General features: G+C 41.2%; 1 protein-coding gene across 5 annotated transcripts; it reads left to right on the top strand.

The window, feature by feature from the left end:
- Nucleotides 1-1,370: 1,370 nt before the first annotated feature.
- Nucleotides 1,371-18,927, top strand: per3 (period circadian clock 3). Of its 5 annotated transcripts, XM_085159297.1 has the most exons (23): nucleotides 1,377-1,524; nucleotides 3,311-3,386; nucleotides 6,408-6,835; nucleotides 7,260-7,420; nucleotides 7,527-7,645; nucleotides 7,939-8,137; nucleotides 8,315-8,366; nucleotides 9,104-9,252; nucleotides 9,431-9,509; nucleotides 9,597-9,703; nucleotides 11,271-11,427; nucleotides 11,601-11,709; nucleotides 12,013-12,141; nucleotides 12,265-12,373; nucleotides 12,468-12,579; nucleotides 12,688-12,827; nucleotides 12,947-13,111; nucleotides 13,254-13,505; nucleotides 13,621-14,483; nucleotides 14,591-14,777; nucleotides 15,031-15,217; nucleotides 17,040-17,190; nucleotides 17,274-18,927. In XM_085159297.1, the coding sequence occupies exons 3-23, from the start codon at nucleotides 6,549-6,551 to the stop codon at nucleotides 17,394-17,396; spliced, it is 3,837 nt and encodes a 1,278-aa protein (XP_085015423.1). In that variant the 5' UTR covers nucleotides 1,377-1,524; nucleotides 3,311-3,386; nucleotides 6,408-6,548; the 3' UTR covers nucleotides 17,397-18,927. The 5 variants fall into 5 exon arrangements, with proteins under 5 accessions (XP_085015426.1, XP_085015425.1, XP_085015424.1 ...); XM_085159300.1 differs by lacking the exon at nucleotides 3,311-3,386 and having other exon boundaries at nucleotides 1,371-1,524; nucleotides 12,688-12,809; nucleotides 12,950-13,111; XM_085159299.1 differs by lacking the exon at nucleotides 3,311-3,386 and having other exon boundaries at nucleotides 1,371-1,524; nucleotides 12,688-12,809.
- Nucleotides 18,928-19,084: the final 157 nt, after the last annotated feature.

Below are 19,084 nucleotides of genomic sequence, written 5' to 3'. Positions count from 1 at the left end.
AACACTAACACAAATATGTACTCACCCGCACCCCCTTTCTTTTCTTTTTTTTTCCCCCCCCTTTTTTCTTTTTTTTTTTTTTTTTTTTTTTTGTTAAGCATGTAGGTTTAATCAGACTGTAGCCACAACTAAAATTTGTAGGCATGGAAATGCTTTTATGGGCCAGCTTTTTATTAACCATACATGGAATTGTCAACCTCATCCTTCTTTTTTTTTGTCCACGAAATTTAAGATCTTATAACTTCCAAACCTTGCTTCACTTTTGGGAATGTACGTGGAAATATGTGCAATTCTGCTCCGTGGGCCCTAAATTTATTTTTGCTTGAATAAAACTGATGTTAAATCAAAGTGTCCTCTGATTTTTCTCATCTGTGACGTAACAAACTCCAGCTATTGCTTTTTCCAAAAGGAGCCATGATGGCAAAATCATTTTTATTGGAGTCATTTAAAGATAAATTCCTTCAGTGTGTCATACAATGGTGTACAGCAGATTTTACCCCAGTATTGTTGAGTTCTCCCCCCCCCCATGTTTCCTTCCTCTTTTTTCCATCTCAGTTCCACTCACTTGTAGGTCTTTAGGATAACCCCCATCAGTTCTAATGATTATATATTTTATTATTATTTTGTTTTGGTTTTACAGAATTGGGAAATTTTCAATTCAGGTTTAATTTAAAGGCAGATTTAACTGAAAAAGTCAAATTGCAATAAAGATGTGGTAAAATAATATATAACAGCTGCTCAAGTGTTGTTTGTGCTTTCAAACAAATGTCATTGTATCATAAAGAAAATCAACATGACAACTGAGCATAATTAGATTGCATATTATTGTTGCAAAATTTTAAAATATAATGTAAAATAATATTATTTAAAATTAATGAATAAGGATATACAAGTGTGTGGCATTCTTTGCCTTCCTTTTCATTTGCTTAATGACAAAATCTATTAAAATTACTGATAGCTCCCATTTTCTTGTAATTTTTATGTTTTATTTTTTTTACTTAAGAGACTTTACTAAGATGATGTTCAATAACTGACAACAATTTAACCAAACAACAATAAGTCAAATGTCCAAACTCCCTGCTACGTGCATGCAGCAGCTGGACCATGCAACGACTCTGTTCATTCATTTAGCGGTAGGGGCGGGGACGCAGCGGGCTGGTAGTGTCAGTGCTCGCGCAGTCTGCTTCGGGCTTCTTGTTTCTCTGTTGTGTAACATGGGAATCCACGTGAATCGCCAGCAAGCCACCCAACAGACCTTCCGCGGCAGACACGCCCACATCTGGTTTGCTATCCAATCCAATAATACATGTAAAACTCACCTGCCCAATCATCGCTTAGTGGGCGTGGTTTTGCTATGCCGGGCTCACGTTGCACAAATGTGTCCACCGCTCTGGGATGGATGACGACGTAGCTACGTGACTGAGATATAACTGAAACAAAATAATTTCTGATGCAGTCCGGTGATCAATTAAGGAGACTCGTAACTTTTTAATCTTGAGCCAAGACACGCGTGGAGCGGGAAAGGTAAATATTCCAACAAAAGACGAAAAATTGGGGGCGTCATTGGTGAGTTAGCTTTCTCGATAAACTAGCTAACCACCTGACGCACGGCTTCAGCTATACACAACAGTGGATGTAAACATGTGAAATTGAATCATTGCCTTTTTTGTGTGCTATAAAGTCGTTGCGAATGTGTATTATTGTGGTTTTGGGGTTTTTGCTTCTCCAAGGAGTGAATGCTGACTTGACTGTAAGCAGTGTGTGTTGCTCATGTTAGCTGTATAACGTCTGCCGTAAGTCAGGGGGCTGGAGCTCACGGGTTGCGCTGTGTTGGCTGGCAAGTTGGTAACAAACTAAAGCTTTTGTTGCTCAGATTTGCATACGGTGCATTACTTAAAAAGCAACCTATTATACTTGCTAATAGTAGCTTACAGGCTATCAGTTTATTGCGTTATTGCGACCTTCGTATCCAGTTACTGTAGGGGGCGCTGTTTTCACCAAGCAACCCGAACTCTTACGGCGGTTAAAAGGTCTTAACACTAAAGTACATTAAGTTTTAGCTTTTTCGCTTTGTCCAGATGTGCTTACACAGCAGGCATGATGAGGCATGGGTGCATATGATTATTGAGATTGGCATGATTACATGAGTGTGAGTTAATTGCCCTCACTAAATGCCGTGTTTGTATTTTACTGTCTGAACCTTTCTGATACTTCCACAGACAGTGCAGGTTTTATACACACTGCGGATATTGCCCCTGATAAATACCCAGTATATTACAGCAACCCAGCTAAACCTGGCACACACAAAAAACCCAAACAAACTGAAAATAAACTAATGGGAATTAATTGAAAAAGAACTAAATAAAAATAAAATAGAAATTTTAAAAATGTATATGAGAGGTCTTGATAGATAAAGCGCTATGTAATAACTCTGGGTAGGGGACTTCACTGAAACTAGAAGCTGCCCAGTGGCAAGTCAGGTGTGGTGCTATAGCTTCCACCGGAGTGGAGTTGCTGTCACTCCTTCAAGCATTGTGAGGTGGCCTCTGGACTTACTTGGGTCACTGGGTTCATATGGTGAGGGGGAGTAAGTTGTAGGCTTCTGCTGAACGTTAACAATTTTTTTTTTTTTTTTTTTTTAAAAGCCTGTAAAGCAGGTAATAATGTTGAGTTTCAGTTTTGCTTGTGCAATAGCTTATCTTAGCTTTTTAGGTGACTTCTGGAAGCAGTCTGTGATGGTGTTGAGCTGTGTTGCAGTGTGCATGCAGGTTCAAGTACAGAGCAACAGCCTAGGTCAAGTGTGTTGTTGTGCTGCATAAGTGAGAAAGGACCACAGCATCCTATGTATGCAACTACAATCACGCGTGTGTGTTGTGCATGTCAGTAGATGTATAATATCTCAATAGCATAATGTTTTATGCATTCTGAATTGAGCAAATCGGTTATGTAATCCTCCAATGACGACCTGATGAACGATGCAGGGTATTTTCACTCCCTCCTGCTTTTGCTTCTCAGTTTCTGTCCCTCTGTCTTTATTCTCAGTGTCTAGTCTCAGTGCCATATGGATGTGGTGGCAGCTGGAGTTTGTTTAATTATACCAATACCATAGAGAAAAAACTCGCCCAAGATGGCTGGAAGACAAGCGATTTCCTCTGATGACTCTGATGAAAGTATTGGATAAAACAGCCTATAGAATCACAGTGTTTGATTTTTTAAAAAAAACCTGCATTTGCAGGGATTGCAAAAAATGTAAATGCATAATTAGTAACAGCTATTATGTAACCCAGTATCACATTATTATATCTGGCAGAGCCTTACCTGGTCTTGGCAGTATTGATGGATGAGATGTGCATAAATCACGGATGCTGGGAGAGAGTCAGAACGCAGTGAGTCAGTTTTATGGCCAGACAGCTGAGTAGTATTAAATAACATTGTGTTTGTTCACATTTGCACAGAACATTTTTACTTGTTTATGTTTGGCAATGACATGTTCATACTTTCAAAAGAAGACAAGTGTTTGCTTCCAATTTTAAAGCCTTTGGCACATCACCCATGCCCCAAGTTTAAAGTGGACATGTGAATATATTTCTAGCTCTATATTTTTATTCTAGGACTGTAGGCTAGTAGTAGCTTTCTAAAATTTGTAATTCACCATAATCCTCAGGCCCTCAATTTATTCTCCTTGACTCATGCTGTTTTACCTCTCATTGGAGGAAACCCTCCCTTTAAAGCAACTTGCTTATTATTGGATGATCCTACAAGCAGAGAAATTGAATGTGAGGTGGATGGGGATTCCAACTCTGGATGATTCTCTGCATATGCTGTTAATATCTTTGGAAAGACATTTTGCCACTTATTTGAGAAAAGGTTCACTGGCGAGATTCCCAACTTTCATGATTGCCAACCGTGAATTTTGCCATGCTGAAGATTATCTGTTTCCAGATTGCATTGGCCTTTAAGGTGTCATGCATGATCTGTCTATAGGAGTATGAGCAGTTGCTTATTAGGTAGGTTGACTTAATGATTACCTACAGAAGTGTTAAAGTTTTTCCAAAAAGTCACACTTTAACAAGAAGTGCTATTGAAAAATGTAAGAGAAAAGATCTGTCACTGCACAACACTTTATTAAAAATATGTTTTCACTGGCTAAATCTGAAATGAAATACTAACACAAGGACGTGTTTGTGGGAGTAATGCAAGAACAGGATCCTCAGTGTCATTGGTGGTCGGAGACCAAGCCAGCTGAGATCTGCAACAATAACGCTTTCGTTTCGCTGTTTAAACATGAACGTTTTCAATTTGTAAGTTGTAAGATACAGTTTTAGAGTTGGCTCCTCATAAATGAGATTAAGTTTACTACAGTTTACTTAAACTAAGCTACAAACTGAAACTAGATGTGGAAAAAAACATGTACCAAAAAGAAAATAACAACAAGACTTTTGAAAATAAAAAACTAAGTGAACTTGGAAAACTTATATATTTGGCGTTTATTTTACTTTGGTAAAAATGTTATCACGTCTTGCCTGATGAGACATCGATGGACGTGTTTATTGAGAGTCTATACAACTGAGAGTAGAGCAGGGTGATATGACCAAAAATATTTATCACGATATACATTTGAAAATTTGCAATAATGATATAACTGACGATATAATTGAAACTAGACAAAATACTTTACAACTCCTCAACTTTATTAGTGCAAAAACAAAAAAAAACATCAATGTATTTGCACTTAAACAAGCAGCTTTTTTAAGTGCATTAAAGTTCTATAAAAAATTAACAGTGCAAATGCAAATTCCTTGCTGACAGTTTAACCAAAAGGCATTTCCAGTGGAAATTGGCAAACATATCCTCAGCATAACCATGTATAATATCCACAAAACCTAAAAAGAGGTTATACACACACAGTACGGTAATATTATGTTGAAGCACAGTATGTATCACTCCGCGAGGCGCCTGCCTACGATAGCTGTAATGCTCCGACAATCCATCAAGCGGTGCAGGTTCGTAGCTTAGCAAAGTCGTACTGAAACATTTGACAGATTTTTGAGCGCCGTGTACCACATAAAATCGTTTCGAGGTCAGTAAACACAACCAGAATTCATACATAAGGCACACGGGATTACAAGGGGCACTGTCGATTTTCAGAAAAATTAAAGGATTGATTTTAAGTGTGCCGTGTTTTCCAAAAAACACGGTAATAATGACGGCCCACTAGCATGCGCTACCAAAAATAATGCTTTGTTGTGTATCTGACAGATGAAAGCTAAACCAGTTCCACACCACTGAAGTTGCAGCATTTTTACAAAACAATTCTGGTTCATCTGTTTCTGTTAATGATCCACTTTCACGCTTCTCATTCTGCATCGCCGCCATGTGCGTATGTAAACAAAGGCACTGCGCATGCGCGTTTTACCCATATTCTATCCCGATATTTCATTTTCTTATCGTTGCCCAACATTACACCGGTATTACCGTGAACGGTATGATATAGCCCAGCCCTAACTGAGAGACAGCTGCTTTCATAAAGTTAAGTGTTTCTGTTGTACTACCTGTTAGGGCTGTTCCATATAACGAACAGCCCTAACAGGTAGTACGATATAAAAACGTCTATCGTTTCATTTTACGCTATCGTTTGTTTCGTGGTGTCGCAAAATAAACTGTTTACGGCAATATTTTTCATCGTTTTGATGGTCACTGTAGTGGCTATATTAATTTCGTAAAGTTCTCTCTTTCTCTTATATTTTATATAACCACACTACGGACGGACAAGAGCCTGTTTTTATGCGTTGTGGTTAGCAACAACGACGGTAACAGCAATCGCGTGTCCGCTTGTTTATGTTCCACATAAACCTCTCACAATAAAGCTCAAGATCCTGTTGAGACTTTTCAAAATAAACTGAATCACTTGAAAGAGCAGATTATTTATGGATGAGAAGTAAAAAAGAGCCGCCAGGTGCTAAAAAATAAACCTTAGACTCAAACGTTAGAACAGGCTTTTCCCGGCAGCACGCCGTGTAATAAATACTCACAAAGAAAACGGCGGCCATTACAACTTATGTCTAAAAATGTATAGTTTCATGCATTGGTTAAAACACTCGACTCCAGCTACATGACGCGCAGCTGGAAACACTTCCCGCAAGTCGAGCTGCCCGAGATTCACAGAATTTAAAGAAAATGTTAAATTTCTGTGATTTATATCGTTATCGGGACGATAGACTTCTTATATTGGGATATGGGATTTTGGTCATATCGCACAGCCCTACTACCTGTACTGATTTTCCTAAATCTTGCCTCTGGCATAACATAAAACTTGATTAGTCCCACACGTGGGAAATTTGTTCCATATGCCTTCTATGCAATAATAACTAAACTCAGGCTTTTTGTTTATTTTCTTCTGTTTGCAGTGGAAAAAACAGACCACTTCATCCAACATTCAGCACTGACTGAATGAAAGTCAATTCATTGTTACCACATGGAACCCATTCCCTTTGGTTGAACATATGAAGACACTTACCGACTATTGTAACTGGAAAGAAAAATAATTGATGTGTGACCAAAGTGTGGTGATGCCAGGAGGTGACAGCAGACTACATGGGGAGGAGCCTACATTGCCGTCAGCCACAGCGAACGGTGGAGAGGTGGAGCAGGAGTTGTCTGGGAAGCAGAACGGCAGGGAAACGTCCAAGCACCTTGGGGGTGAAGAAAGTGGAGTTTCAGGTGGAGAGGTGGGACAGGAAGATGAAGAAATGGCGAGTGGTTCACACGACCTGTGTTCATCAACCAATCACAGCCCTGGGAGTGCTTCGGGATCCACCTCAGTTTCAGCTAAGAGGTATTTAACTCCATGTGCTCTCACCATTTAGCCTTTTTTGGGGACTTTCTCTGGTGCCTTTCTGACCCTAATTTCTGTAAAAATCCACAACAGCATGTGAGAGCTTTTTATCTATTACTATTGCTACACTGTTAGCATGTGGCTCTGACAAGTGGAGTACAGCACACTGTGACAACAGCCAGGGTTTTAACTTTCTTGCAGCGTTGCAAAAATTTTGGCATAGAAGAAAACAAGCCAGAGTTTCCCAAAATAAACTGGAAAGATGCTTTTTACCAGCTGATCCTGAAGTTCTGCATCTGTGCTATGATCTATTCCTGGTATAATGGTGACAAAAATGCTAACTATGTCCGACAGAGTGAATCTTAACTACTTAAGTAACTGTGAGAAATACTTATCTTTTTATGCTGTTTCTGTGCATATGTAGCAGCGAGCATGCAGAGGCTGGCAAAGGGCAGGACCACAGAGAGGTGATGAATGCAGTGGCTGAGATGAAAAAGAGGCTTCCATCAGACAAACGCAGCCGCAGCAAAGCCAGCACTGTGGAGGCCTTACATTACGCGCTCAACTGTGTCAAACAAGTGCAAGGTAACCTGACTAAATACAGAAGAGTCCATGTAGAATCTTAAGAAAACACTATTTATTTTTCTCCAAATACTGATACTGTTTGTGTGCCTTGGTTTGTCACCTGTAGCTAATAGTGAATACTATAAACTGCTCATGCAAAATGGGCAGGACGAGCGGAGAAATGCCACTGTTTGCACCCTAGAAGAGCTGGAGAGAGTCACCTCAGAACACACCCTTAAAAATACGGTATGCACATCAAACTTAGATGCACAGGTCACAGGTTCTGATGTTATTGTCCCTTTTTTAATGCATCACTGAAGATGTCATAGGACCCACTAAGCATTTGTTTAGAGCTGTTCTGAAATCCTGTTTTGAGGCAGTCGTAAAGATGCAAATACACATGCATATGTACATTTATTTTGCCTCACTCCTGAGCGGGTGTGTGAGTGTATGTGTGTTTATTGCTTTTGTGTGTGTCTGTGACTTTGCTTGCTTGTGCATGTTTTTCTGGGTGCGTACATCTCTTTACCTGTTTGTAGGATTCCTTCGTGGTTGTTTTCTCCCTGGCCAGCGGCCGCGTCCTCTACGCGTCTGAGCAGGCTCCCAGCATCCTGTGCTGCAAGAGGAAGTTTCTGGAGTCCGCCAAATTTGTGGAGCTGCTCTTCCACCAAGATGTCAACGTCTTCTATTCACACACTGCGCAACCCCATTTGCCACCTTGGAGCAACTCGCACACAGGTGCTGTATTTTATTTATTTATTTAGATTAAATAAATAAAATACGGCACAGGGACAGCACAGTTTTGTTTTTGTTTTTTAAGTTAGTTTGCACATGCTAGTGTCTCAGTGGGTATTTAACAGAAATAATGAAAGAGAATATGGCGAACTGACTTCTCTCGCTTCTTTTTCTCTGTAGCTGGCGTTTTGTTCGATTGTGCCCAGGTCAAGTCCTTCTTCTGCCGAATCAGGTCAGTACTTTTTTTTTTTTTTCTTCATATCCCTTAATTCCTTAAACAATAATAAAAAATTTTAATGCACATTTAATAAAATATATGAGCTCGATTCCATTAAACCCTACATCTGATGTTGCCCTTGTGTATCCAGACTATAAACTGCAATAATTTCAGGGTTTTAAAATTATGATTGTTGTTTTTTTATTATTAGAATTGTGTAACTTCTACAAGCTTATGCAGCTGTTACAAAATTTCCTGCAGGGTGTAATGAAGTTTCGTTCTGATTGTCAACTCTTCCTCTATAAGAAATTCCATCAATACATGCTTTTTAATGAATGTGTTTGTAGAAACTGTGCTCGCTCCATGGTGTAGTGGTTAACACATTAATTTTATGTGCAAAAGATTCCCAGTCTGAGACCAGGAGGAGACACACGCCTGGATAAATATGAGGGTTGTGTTAGGAGGGGCTTCTGGTGTAAAATGTGTGCCAAATCAAACATGATTATCCATCAGCTCTTGTGACTGAAAGTACCTCCATAGCCCTAGAAAATATTCATTTCACACATTCTTACAAGAATTAAATTAGCTGTCATCAACTTGTACCAATAGATATCATTGAAATTTGAAGTAATTGTTTTCATTTTTCATTAGATCTTTATTTTAGGGTTTGAAACTGGTGCAGGTAATGTTTCCTGTTTTCATCTTTGATCACAATAAATTCAGATTTGATTATTGTGTTTTGTGTGTTTTAGGGGTGGGAAGGATCGTGAGGGTGAGATGCGTTACAACCCATTTCGGATAACACCCTACCAGCTGAAGGTGCAGGGATCTGGGAGCAGTGGGGAGGAGGAGGAGCCGTGCTGCCTGGCACTGGCTGAACGCATCATCTCTGGATATGAAGGTATGATACCGTGTTTGTCTTTTAACATGCAGCTTTGATGCTCTGATAGGTCAATGCAATTTTAACAATAATAATAACCCCAAACACTTTCTGAGAAACTCTTCTGGTATTTCTGATGAACTTATAACCCCTGTTTATTCATGTTTTGCACTGGTGTTTATATGATTTGTGTATGCAGCACCTCGGATTCCCATGGACAAGCGCATCTTTACCACAACACACTCCCCTGGTTGTGTGTTTCTGGAAGTTGATGACAGGTCAATACACACAAATTTCCAGTCCCAAGCTTTGAAAATTAATGGCAGTGTATGAAAAGAGCAGATTTTTATGGTGACTGTTCACAGGGCCGTGCCTTTGCTTGGATACCTTCCTCAGGATCTGATAGGCACGTCGTTGCTGACTTGCATTCACCCAGAGGACCACCCCCTCATGCTGGCCATGCACCGGAAAGGTGAGTTTGTGGGGAGGATGAGTGCAAAAGTTTAGTCTGCTGATAAGAAAACTCTGCATTTCAATGAGCTGACTCAAATTGTATATTTAAATAGATAGATATTCTTGTTTTCATTATACTGTACAAAATGCCAGACAAATAATAAAATAGCTAGTAGTAGTAAATTAATCAACCAAAGCAAGGTGTTTATCCTAAGCATTTACACACGCTTTGAAATTATAAGATTTTACCTTTCATGACATTATAAAAATGTATTTATTTATTAGACAAAGATCAACCTGAGGTGATCAACAGCAAGTTAAATAATACACTATGTCATAATTAACAAAAATTAGGGAAAAATGCAAAAGCAGTGTTTGAAAAACTAAGTGCTCTTACTTCTTCCATAGTACTGTAGTTGAGAGAATAAGTAGAAACCAGGGTGCTGCTCTTGATCAAGTGATCATCAGCAAATGTGAGCAGCTCTATGAAAGCAGACATTTGGGCAGTTTGGTGGTCTGGAGTGTTAACATATCCGTTAACATGATGCAGAGGAGAAATGACATCAGCAGTGATTTTAAAGAAGGATTATTAGCCTTTTCCCAAGCAATTGGAATTCCATCATTCTGCAGTGTGAAATACTATTCACATTCAAGTGGAAAACATTGCAAACATTTGCCAGTCTTTCCAGGAGTGAACTTCCCAGACTCCACAGGCCTCAGTTAGCATTTTAAATGTTAAAGTTCATGACAGGACAATTAGAAAAAGACTGAACAAGTATGGCTTATTTAGTTGGGTTGCCAGGAGAATGCTTCTTCCCTCTAAAAAGAACAACGTAGCACAGTTTAGGTTCGCAGAATAGAACAAACCACAGGACTCCTTGGGACAAATGAGACCAAAAATTGAGGTGTTTGGCCATAACGCCATGTTTGGACAGCATGAACAGAGCATATCAGCACAAATGCCTCATACAAACTGTAAAGCACGGTAATGGGGCCGGGTGGGGGTGATCACTTAAGCTTGTGTTGCAGCCACAGGACCTGGACACTTCGGTATGCAGAGGAGTTAATGGACTGCAATGTATTCTACAGTCATTTGTGAGGGCACGTGTAAGCAGAAAAACTACAACAGCCTGTCTGAAAAAGAAAAGAATCGGTGTGTTGCAATTGTCCAGACCTCAACCTGACTGAAATGCTTTCCCTTGGTTAATACATACATAAACAAATACCACAAACCTCAATGAAGTGAAGCAACACTAGAAAGAGGAGTGGGTCAAAATTCCTCCACAAGGATTTGAGAGACTGATAAAGTTTCTGACATCATACAGAAAATTATTACTTCAAGTTATTGCTGCTAAAGGTGGCTCTAAAAGCTATTGAATCATGGGATATATTTAGTTTTTAACACACTGCTTCAGCGTTTTGGCTTATTTTAGTACTAAATAAATAATGAAACAGTTTAAATATCATAATATTTTCATTATTATGTCCTAATACAAATCTTTAGAATTGACAGTAATTTCTTTTTACCATGACTATATTTTTGTCATACATTTTATTTATTTATTTATTCTTCACGCCTTGCTTAGTCTTGAAGCATGCGGGCCAGCCTCCATTTGAACATTCTCCCGTGCGTCTGCGCTGTCAGAATGGAGACTACATCACCTTGGACACTAGCTGGTCCAGCTTCATCAACCCATGGAGCCGGAAGGTGGCCTTCATCATCGGGCGCCACAAAGTCAGGACGTAGGTTCCATAAGCATAAAATCGAAACCCCAAGACGACAAAAATGTGTGCTGAGGTGTAGAGTTTGGTGTCTGTTATGTAATCCCCCTGGGTTTCTGTGAAAACGGTGTGCGATTACATGAATGACGCAGTAACAAAGATAACATCACTCTGTTTACTGCCTTTGCCTACAGGAGTCCTCTGAATGAGGATGTGTTTGCTGCTAAAGCAAAGGAGTTTGTTCCAGTAACTCACGAGGAAATAAAAGATCTTCAGGCAAAGATCTATAAGCTTTTCCTACAGGTGAATATGTCATTGCTGAATAAATGAATTCCAGAAAGCACTCACTTTAAATCCTTTGTTGCTGTAATGCAACAAAGGTGCTGGTATCATGCTGGTATCAGTGTAATAACATATAAAAGCTGATCATGTTTCAGTCCTGTCAGAAAAAGGAAAAAATTATTCATACTAAATGGGTTGGAGTTGTAGTATGTGTGGTTTTTGCTTTTGGTTGCTGTACACAGGCTGAAAAAAGAAGCATTAATATCTGTTTAATCTGTTAAACAGCAGCATTAATCTGTTCTTCTTTGTGTCTCTTCTTTACAGCCCGTTCACAACAATGGCTCCAGTGGTTACGGTAGTTTAGGCAGCAACGGCTCTCACGAGCACTACATCAGCATTGCATCTTCAAGTGACAGCAATGGCAACGTATGGGAGGACTCACACCGGGAACCGGTAAGACATCACAGTGAGGTCATCATCCAGGAATTCACATGTCACGCAGTTGCCTAACTATCTATTGCCATGGTTAATCATGCACTTTTTTGGGTGCTGTGTTCGTCTGTTTGTGTTTTCCAGATGACTTTACAGCAGATATGTGCTGATGTAAACAGAGTGAAGAGTTGGGGCCCGCAGGCTTATCTGGATTCCAACCACAAAATTGCTTTCCTTGGAAAACGTGTCACAGGTATCACAGTTTCACATCCACTGAGTACAAAACAGTTAAAATGTGTTTTTTAAAATTGGCAGATATTTTAAATGTTGGCTGTTTATTTTGCCAGCTCCTCTACCCCCTGCAGCCTCCAATGCTGAGGTCAGAGAGCACAAAGCGAGCAGGAAACAAACACACATTCCCTCCTATCAGCAAATCAACTGTGTGGATAACATCATCAGGTGTGTGCCGATAAACATGACTTTTTTTTTCTGCAGCACTCAGTCCTTGTCATAATATTGACTCCTGCTTTCCCTGTTGGTTTGCGCACGTTTCTTGTGTGTAACCAGATATTTAGAGAGCTGTACAGGTCCAGCCCTCAAGCGGAAGAGTGAATCTCATTCCTTGGTTACCTCTTCTTCCTCATCCTCTACCTCAGAAGATGACAAGCCTGCAGGAGCCACTGACACAGGTCAGGAGAGTTCAGATGGTATAAACCCACACACAGCACATGGCTTAGCATTCTGTTACTTTTAGGGTGAAAGTCTGCAATGTTTCTGTCATATAAACTCGTTTTGCTCCTGGCGTTTGTTTTTTCTCACTTTTCAGCAGTCGTGGTGGAGACTGAGGTGTCAGTGAGCCCTCCAACCCCAGCTGTAGTCGGGGCACCTTTGACAGACATCACCATGTCTACTAAAGCCATGAGTGTTGTCTCGGTCACCAGCCAGTGTTCATACAGCAGTACCATAGTGCACGTGCCACAGCCTGAGTCAGGTATATAAACATAGTCTTATATCATGAGTGAGACCTGCTCAGATGCTTCTTTTTTCTTCTTTTTTTCTCTCTCAGGAGTTTTGCACACAGAGAAACATTTAGTGCTTTCTTTTGACACTGCCCCCCCATGTTTTTCTGTCAGAAGCCACAGCACTGGAGGATGCCCCGATGGGCAGTGAGCCTGCTGATCCTGCCCCAACCCCTGTCCGTCGAGCTCCGAGCCCTGCCGCAGAGGAAAGAAGGTTTGTTGGTCTCACCAAGGAGGTGCTGTCAGCTCACACCCAGAAGGAGGAGCAAGAATATGTGGATCGATTCCGCCATCGCATCCTTCAGAGCCCTTATAGCTCATATCTGCAGCTGGACAACAGCTCTTTGGCTCACTCCCACCACCCAGGTTTGTTGAATATTTCTTTAGCAACGCAGCTGATGTTTTGAAATCTGACAAAGTGTTGGTGCAAATTTTTGTGCAACTTTAATTAGGTTCTATGATTTCTATACATTCACTGCAGGAGACTACCTGCGTCCACTGAGTGCCGGAGGTTGGAATCGTTCTCGAAAAGGGAAGCCAAGACACAAGCGTCCTAAACCCCAGGGTTCGTCAGACAGCTATGCCTCCCCTCCTGAACCCGCTCGCTGTGTCCCTGACTCCTCATGGCCCTCCTCAGAGTCCTCCCAGCCCCAGGTGGGAGCACCCTGCAGCCAAACATCTCCAGTCCAGGTGCCATTCTTTCCTGTGATGGGGAAGCCTGGCCCGGAGCAATCACCCAGGACACAACAGCTGCCTGGAGCAGCTCCTACAGGGCTCCAGCCTCCTGACCAGCTCAGCTACAACTTCAACATAATGCAACCTACTCAGAGCCTGCCAGGCATGCAGCAAATCCAAATGGAGACCATTCAGAATGTTCAGAATACCCAAAACTTTCACAACCTGCAACCCATAGCTCCAACACAGACCTTCAACCCTTCTTTCATGGCTCCAGTCATGGCTGTCATCCTGCCCAACTACCCCACTTTTACCCCAGGTTACCCATCCATTTATCCACAGTCAGCTCAGTCTATACTTCCCCAAATACCCATCACTATGACAGGGTATGCCCCTGTCAGTGCACCTTTCCCTCAGCCTCAGTTCCAGGCCCAGCCTGGTCCCCATTCTCAAACATCCCCAGGCCTTTTACTTTTCTCACCCAGAGCGAGTACCTCTGTCGGCGAAGAAGAGGAAGCGGCTGGGCCTACAGCTTTGTTCTCTAGTTCTCGCTCAAGTTCTCCACTGCAGCTCAATCTGCTGCAGGAAGAACTGCCCAAACCGAGTGAAGGGCAGAGCAGCACCGGGCACAACCACGCCGAGAGCCTCCATGAACAACATGCCAATGAGGTGAGTCAATCGACCACCTTTTATAACAGGTATGGGTTGAGTATAGGTCTGATAGTTTTCTCACTCTAAATAGCTGACTGATTTCTGACCATCTTTTTTATGATTAGCGTGATGTCGCAGGAGAGTCTGGCAACCATGATGCCCAGTCAACATCCAGCGAGCTCCTTGACTTACTGCTTCAGGAGGACGCCAGATCAGGGACTGGCTCCAATGCCTCAGGGTCTGGATCAGGGGAGTCTGGAGGCTCACTGGGGTCTGGATCTGGCTCCAATGGAACCTCTACTTCACACACTGGTAAGAAAGGCAATATGCATGCATGCAATTCATGCAAAAACTGCCTTTTTTGTACCATATTTGTAAAGCATAAGTCTAGTTGTTATAGTTTTGTTGACTTTCAGTTTCCAATGTCCGTGTACACCAAGCTTCTAAATTTTGCTGCATGATGCAAACAAGTAAAAGAATGCCATGCAAATGCAAAACAGAGGAACAACATTTTCAGTTAAGAGTAGGATGGAAGGATGTGAATGAATTTTTCCCTGGGTTACAGGCAGCAGCAACAGCAGTAAATACTTTGCCAGCAACGATTCATCGGACACGTCACGCAAAGCTCGTAAGAGTCAGGAGACCCTGGCAGAGCACAAACACACCTTTGAGAATCAGTCGGAAAACTCCCTGTGGAGCATGATCCAGCACACGCCCGAGCGTGTCATGATGACATACCAGATCCACACCAGGTACACCAATACACTTAATTAATAATGGATAAAAGGGAAACACATTCTTGAGAAAAGCTATTTTGGCATTACAGATTTGTGTGTGGAATTACTTTTGTGTCTTTCTTGTCATTTTCAGAGCAAACTCTGAACACCGCGCTCAGTTTTTTTTTTTTTTCTTTAAACAATTTTTAATGCAAGATGACTTTCTGATGAAAATGTAAATCCAGTTCCAGTTAAAGATTAACAGAAATGTGTATTTGTTCAACCCATTACCCATCTCGTTTATAAACTGTAGATATTTCCAAGCTGTCCCTCCAATCGAGTCTGGCCAACAGAGAGTACATCTTTCAGTGTGGGTCCCGCCTACTTTTCAAAAATGTTTCTAAGCTTTAGGATTCACAAATCACATTTTAGAGCCACATTTGAAGTCAGTGTAATCCATTTGCGATCGAGCTCTCAAGTTTGATTTACAATCGCAAATGCGTTCTGTTTTATAGTAACAGAGGTGCAAAAGTAACTAATGCAAGCATGGCCAGAAATAATGTCAGCCTGTTCAGTGTATATCAGCATTGCTTCTCCCCCCCCCCCCCCCCCGTGATGCTTTCACAGTGGCCCTGGTGCTTTGTGATTTGTACAAATCATTTATCTTCAATATAAAGTGAGGATTATACTCACTAGTTGACTAAGCACAGTAAGGTTAAAGGTGAGGCTTTTATGAGGCTCATAAAGTCAAAACATGTGCAAGTGTTGTTTCTTTTGTTCTTTATAACAGTCCTTTTCATGATTCTCAAACACTGTCATCTTATCTAAATGTCTCACCTTGTTTAATGTGGCAAGGTATTTAGTCTTTTTGTCTGATGGCTTCGCTTATTCAAAGCCAAATGGTACAGCAAAAGGGCTACCTGCTGATTTGATTATGTAATGATATTATCTAATCCGGGAGTACAATAAACACCAAAGCCGTCTTCACAGTACTGTGCTTATTTATATTTATACCAGTTAGATGGACTTCTTATGCCTTATACATGTTTTATTTATTATTATTTAACTTTTTTACAAAAGCACAAACAAGAAGACAAGCAATGGGTGAAAAGATGTAAACCAAAAGCATACCACAGAGCAGCATGAATCAGCCTCAGAGACTATGAACCGCCTTTTCTACACTGAATCCCTTCAGTTTAGCAGGAAGTGGTATCTCTTTAATCCACCTTTAAAAGCAAAAAGATCATGTTCGTTTCCATTCTGATAAACTTAGGTCACTTCTTTGCATTCCCTCAAAGTGGGTGCTTGTTCCTTACATTGGAGTGTGTGCGTGTGCGTGTGCGTGTCCCCATAAACGACTTCCCTTAACCTGCTGGTCTGGAAAATTCAACAGTTCATCTATATGTAAAAAAGGCACTTACACTAAAACTGACATAGCTACGTTAATCCTACCGTAAAACAATAAAACAAGGTACGACCTTTCCCATGCTCCTAGGATGTGGGGGTGAATGCCAGAACACCCTGGAATGTACACAAAGTTGTTACAGACCTCCTAGCATGAGGCATTCTTTCAATATGCCACCAACTATATACTTCTAAACACAAATGATTACATTGCAGTATTCTACCATATGCAAACTTATATCATTAAAAGATTATACTGACTACTAAGTACAATTTTCTATTGACAGTCGACGTGCCATACTATTTAGAAACCCAAACAAATATGCCCCTCACAGGTGTGAGAATCACTCCTGTGCAATACCACTTTTGTCACACATGGGGGAGACAGTTCATCTTCATGCCCTTTACCTTTTCTTCATCATCCTTTATCATCTCATGCTTTCTCTCCCCGCAGGGACCAGAACAAGGTTTTGGCGGAGGACAGGGAGAAGCTTCGAGTGCTTCAGCCCCTCCAGCCCTGGTTCAGCCAAGAGCAGAGAGAGGAGCTGGCTGAAGTCCATCCATGGATCAAACAGCACGCCATCCCACAGGAAATAGACACACAGGTATCGGCAGGAATCACGCACTGTGAACATTTTTGTTTTCGTTTCCTGTGACCGTGTGTTTAATGCTTTGCTGTCTCTCTCAGGGTTGTGTGAGCTGCAGCTCAGGTGCAGGCATGTCCCACCCCACTCACCCGGCTGCACCTGACAGTTCCTCACTTCTGGAGAGCCCTCAGCACGACCCGATCGGACTCGTGGTTGACACTTGAGAACTCTGACCAGAAATCACCCACCATCAGGTTTACAGTGTGCCAGCCCTGTCAGGAACCTCAACAACTCTCATCGTGCATCTCTTTTGACCAGTCTGAAGGAGTGGATCCCTGTGCTTTAGTGTAAAATCTAATATGTTTAATAAAGGTAGCAGAGGCTGGACCAGGCCCTAAGGAACAGGGGAGGCGAGAGATGGGCATTTTCTTTCAGTCTGCTTAATGTGGCTGTTCTTATTGGACCATGAATATTACATTTTTCCTTTTGTGTTAATAGAGCCCCTAAGGAGGGGGGTTTAGGCTGTATTTAAGACTGTTCAGATCTATGAACCATATATGAAAAGTGCCCTGGGATAAACATGAGCACTGTGTGTACACCTGGTCTGTAGAACAGGAGTGACTGGCTGGGAAGATGAAGACTGTGGCCCAGAGTATCAGAACATACGTCAAACTCTTCTCCAGTAACACTGAGTCCAGGATGTACAGTATGTGTACTACATCAGCTCCTTCGGTGACATAATTAAGACATTGTGATTTTTTTGTGTCCCCACTGAGGGACACTAAGATAAAAACAAATTTGCTGCTTTTCTGTTTTAGGACACCCAGATTTGAATATGGTGTTGTTACTGGAATTTACACTCTTGTTCCATAGGCTTGTTTCCTTCAAAGCGTTCTCATCCCAGGGTATCATATACTGTTGTTCTGGCAATGCGGACATAAACACAAGGTGTTCTTTGTGTAACTTGTACAGAGTAATAATATCTGCTTTAGAAGGCTGTGGTTTGTGTCCTATTTGAAAGCTTTGGAAACCAAAAGGTTCTTGGTAAAGTTTAGGTGAAGATTGTGCTTTTGGGTTCTCAGCGTTAGCCCTACATTGCAATCAAGCATGTATGATGTCCTAGGAATAAGAATGGGCCTTCAGAGCATCAGCTTCAGCATTCTGATCATTTCAAATTAAACTTGGTGCTAGAAGACACATCTAGCCCGTTACTCAAAACTTCCTGTAGCAAGTCCTTTCTCCACCCACCTATCCTGCCCGGTCATCGCCCTGTAATACCTGTAGCTTACCTCTTAATTGTAAACAAACACAGTGTGGCCCCAAATTTCCGCTCATCTTGTGTTTACTAAGTAAATGAATTTCCTTCTATACCCTGCAACTGTCTGCCTGATTGGATGTATGTTTGTATGAAAGGGAGACCGGGAAGAACTAACTAGCCTGTTGTAGTTCTGTGAATGTTTCTTTTCTTCTTCCTGTACTGAATTTAAATCACAGGTGAGCTTGTGGATGTGTAAAAGTGTGCGTGCCGGCCGACTGCGAGCTGCTTCTTTCGATACACTTGTCCAACAGTGCAAGACACACCGTGGTTTTCTACCGTTTTTAGATTGAAAGTATATAACAGTATCATGTGTTTTATAGGAAATGTACACAAAATGAACTTCACAAAGTGTATAAAAAGCCATTTGTCTTGAATTCAGGGACTGTTTGTGACACAAAGGAATGAATAAATGAGATAAAACCTAAATTGCAGTTCGACATGAGTGTCAGTCAAGTTTTTACGTAACATTAAACTCATGCTTCTGGATTTTGTTTTATTTTTTTTTACTAAAGAAGACCTTCCTCCTAAATTTCATGTTTGAATTTTTAAAGTTGAATTTGGTATTTCGTCATTTGAGGAGACTCCTGGGCAGAG

The sequence above is a fragment of the Neolamprologus multifasciatus genome, chromosome 5 (assembly GCF_963576455.1).
Source record: "Neolamprologus multifasciatus chromosome 5, fNeoMul1.2, whole genome shotgun sequence".
NCBI classification, from domain to species: Eukaryota; Metazoa; Chordata; class Actinopteri; order Cichliformes; family Cichlidae; genus Neolamprologus; species Neolamprologus multifasciatus.
Note: the sequence above shows the minus strand (reverse complement) of the source record. Positions and strands in the feature narration are given on the sequence as shown.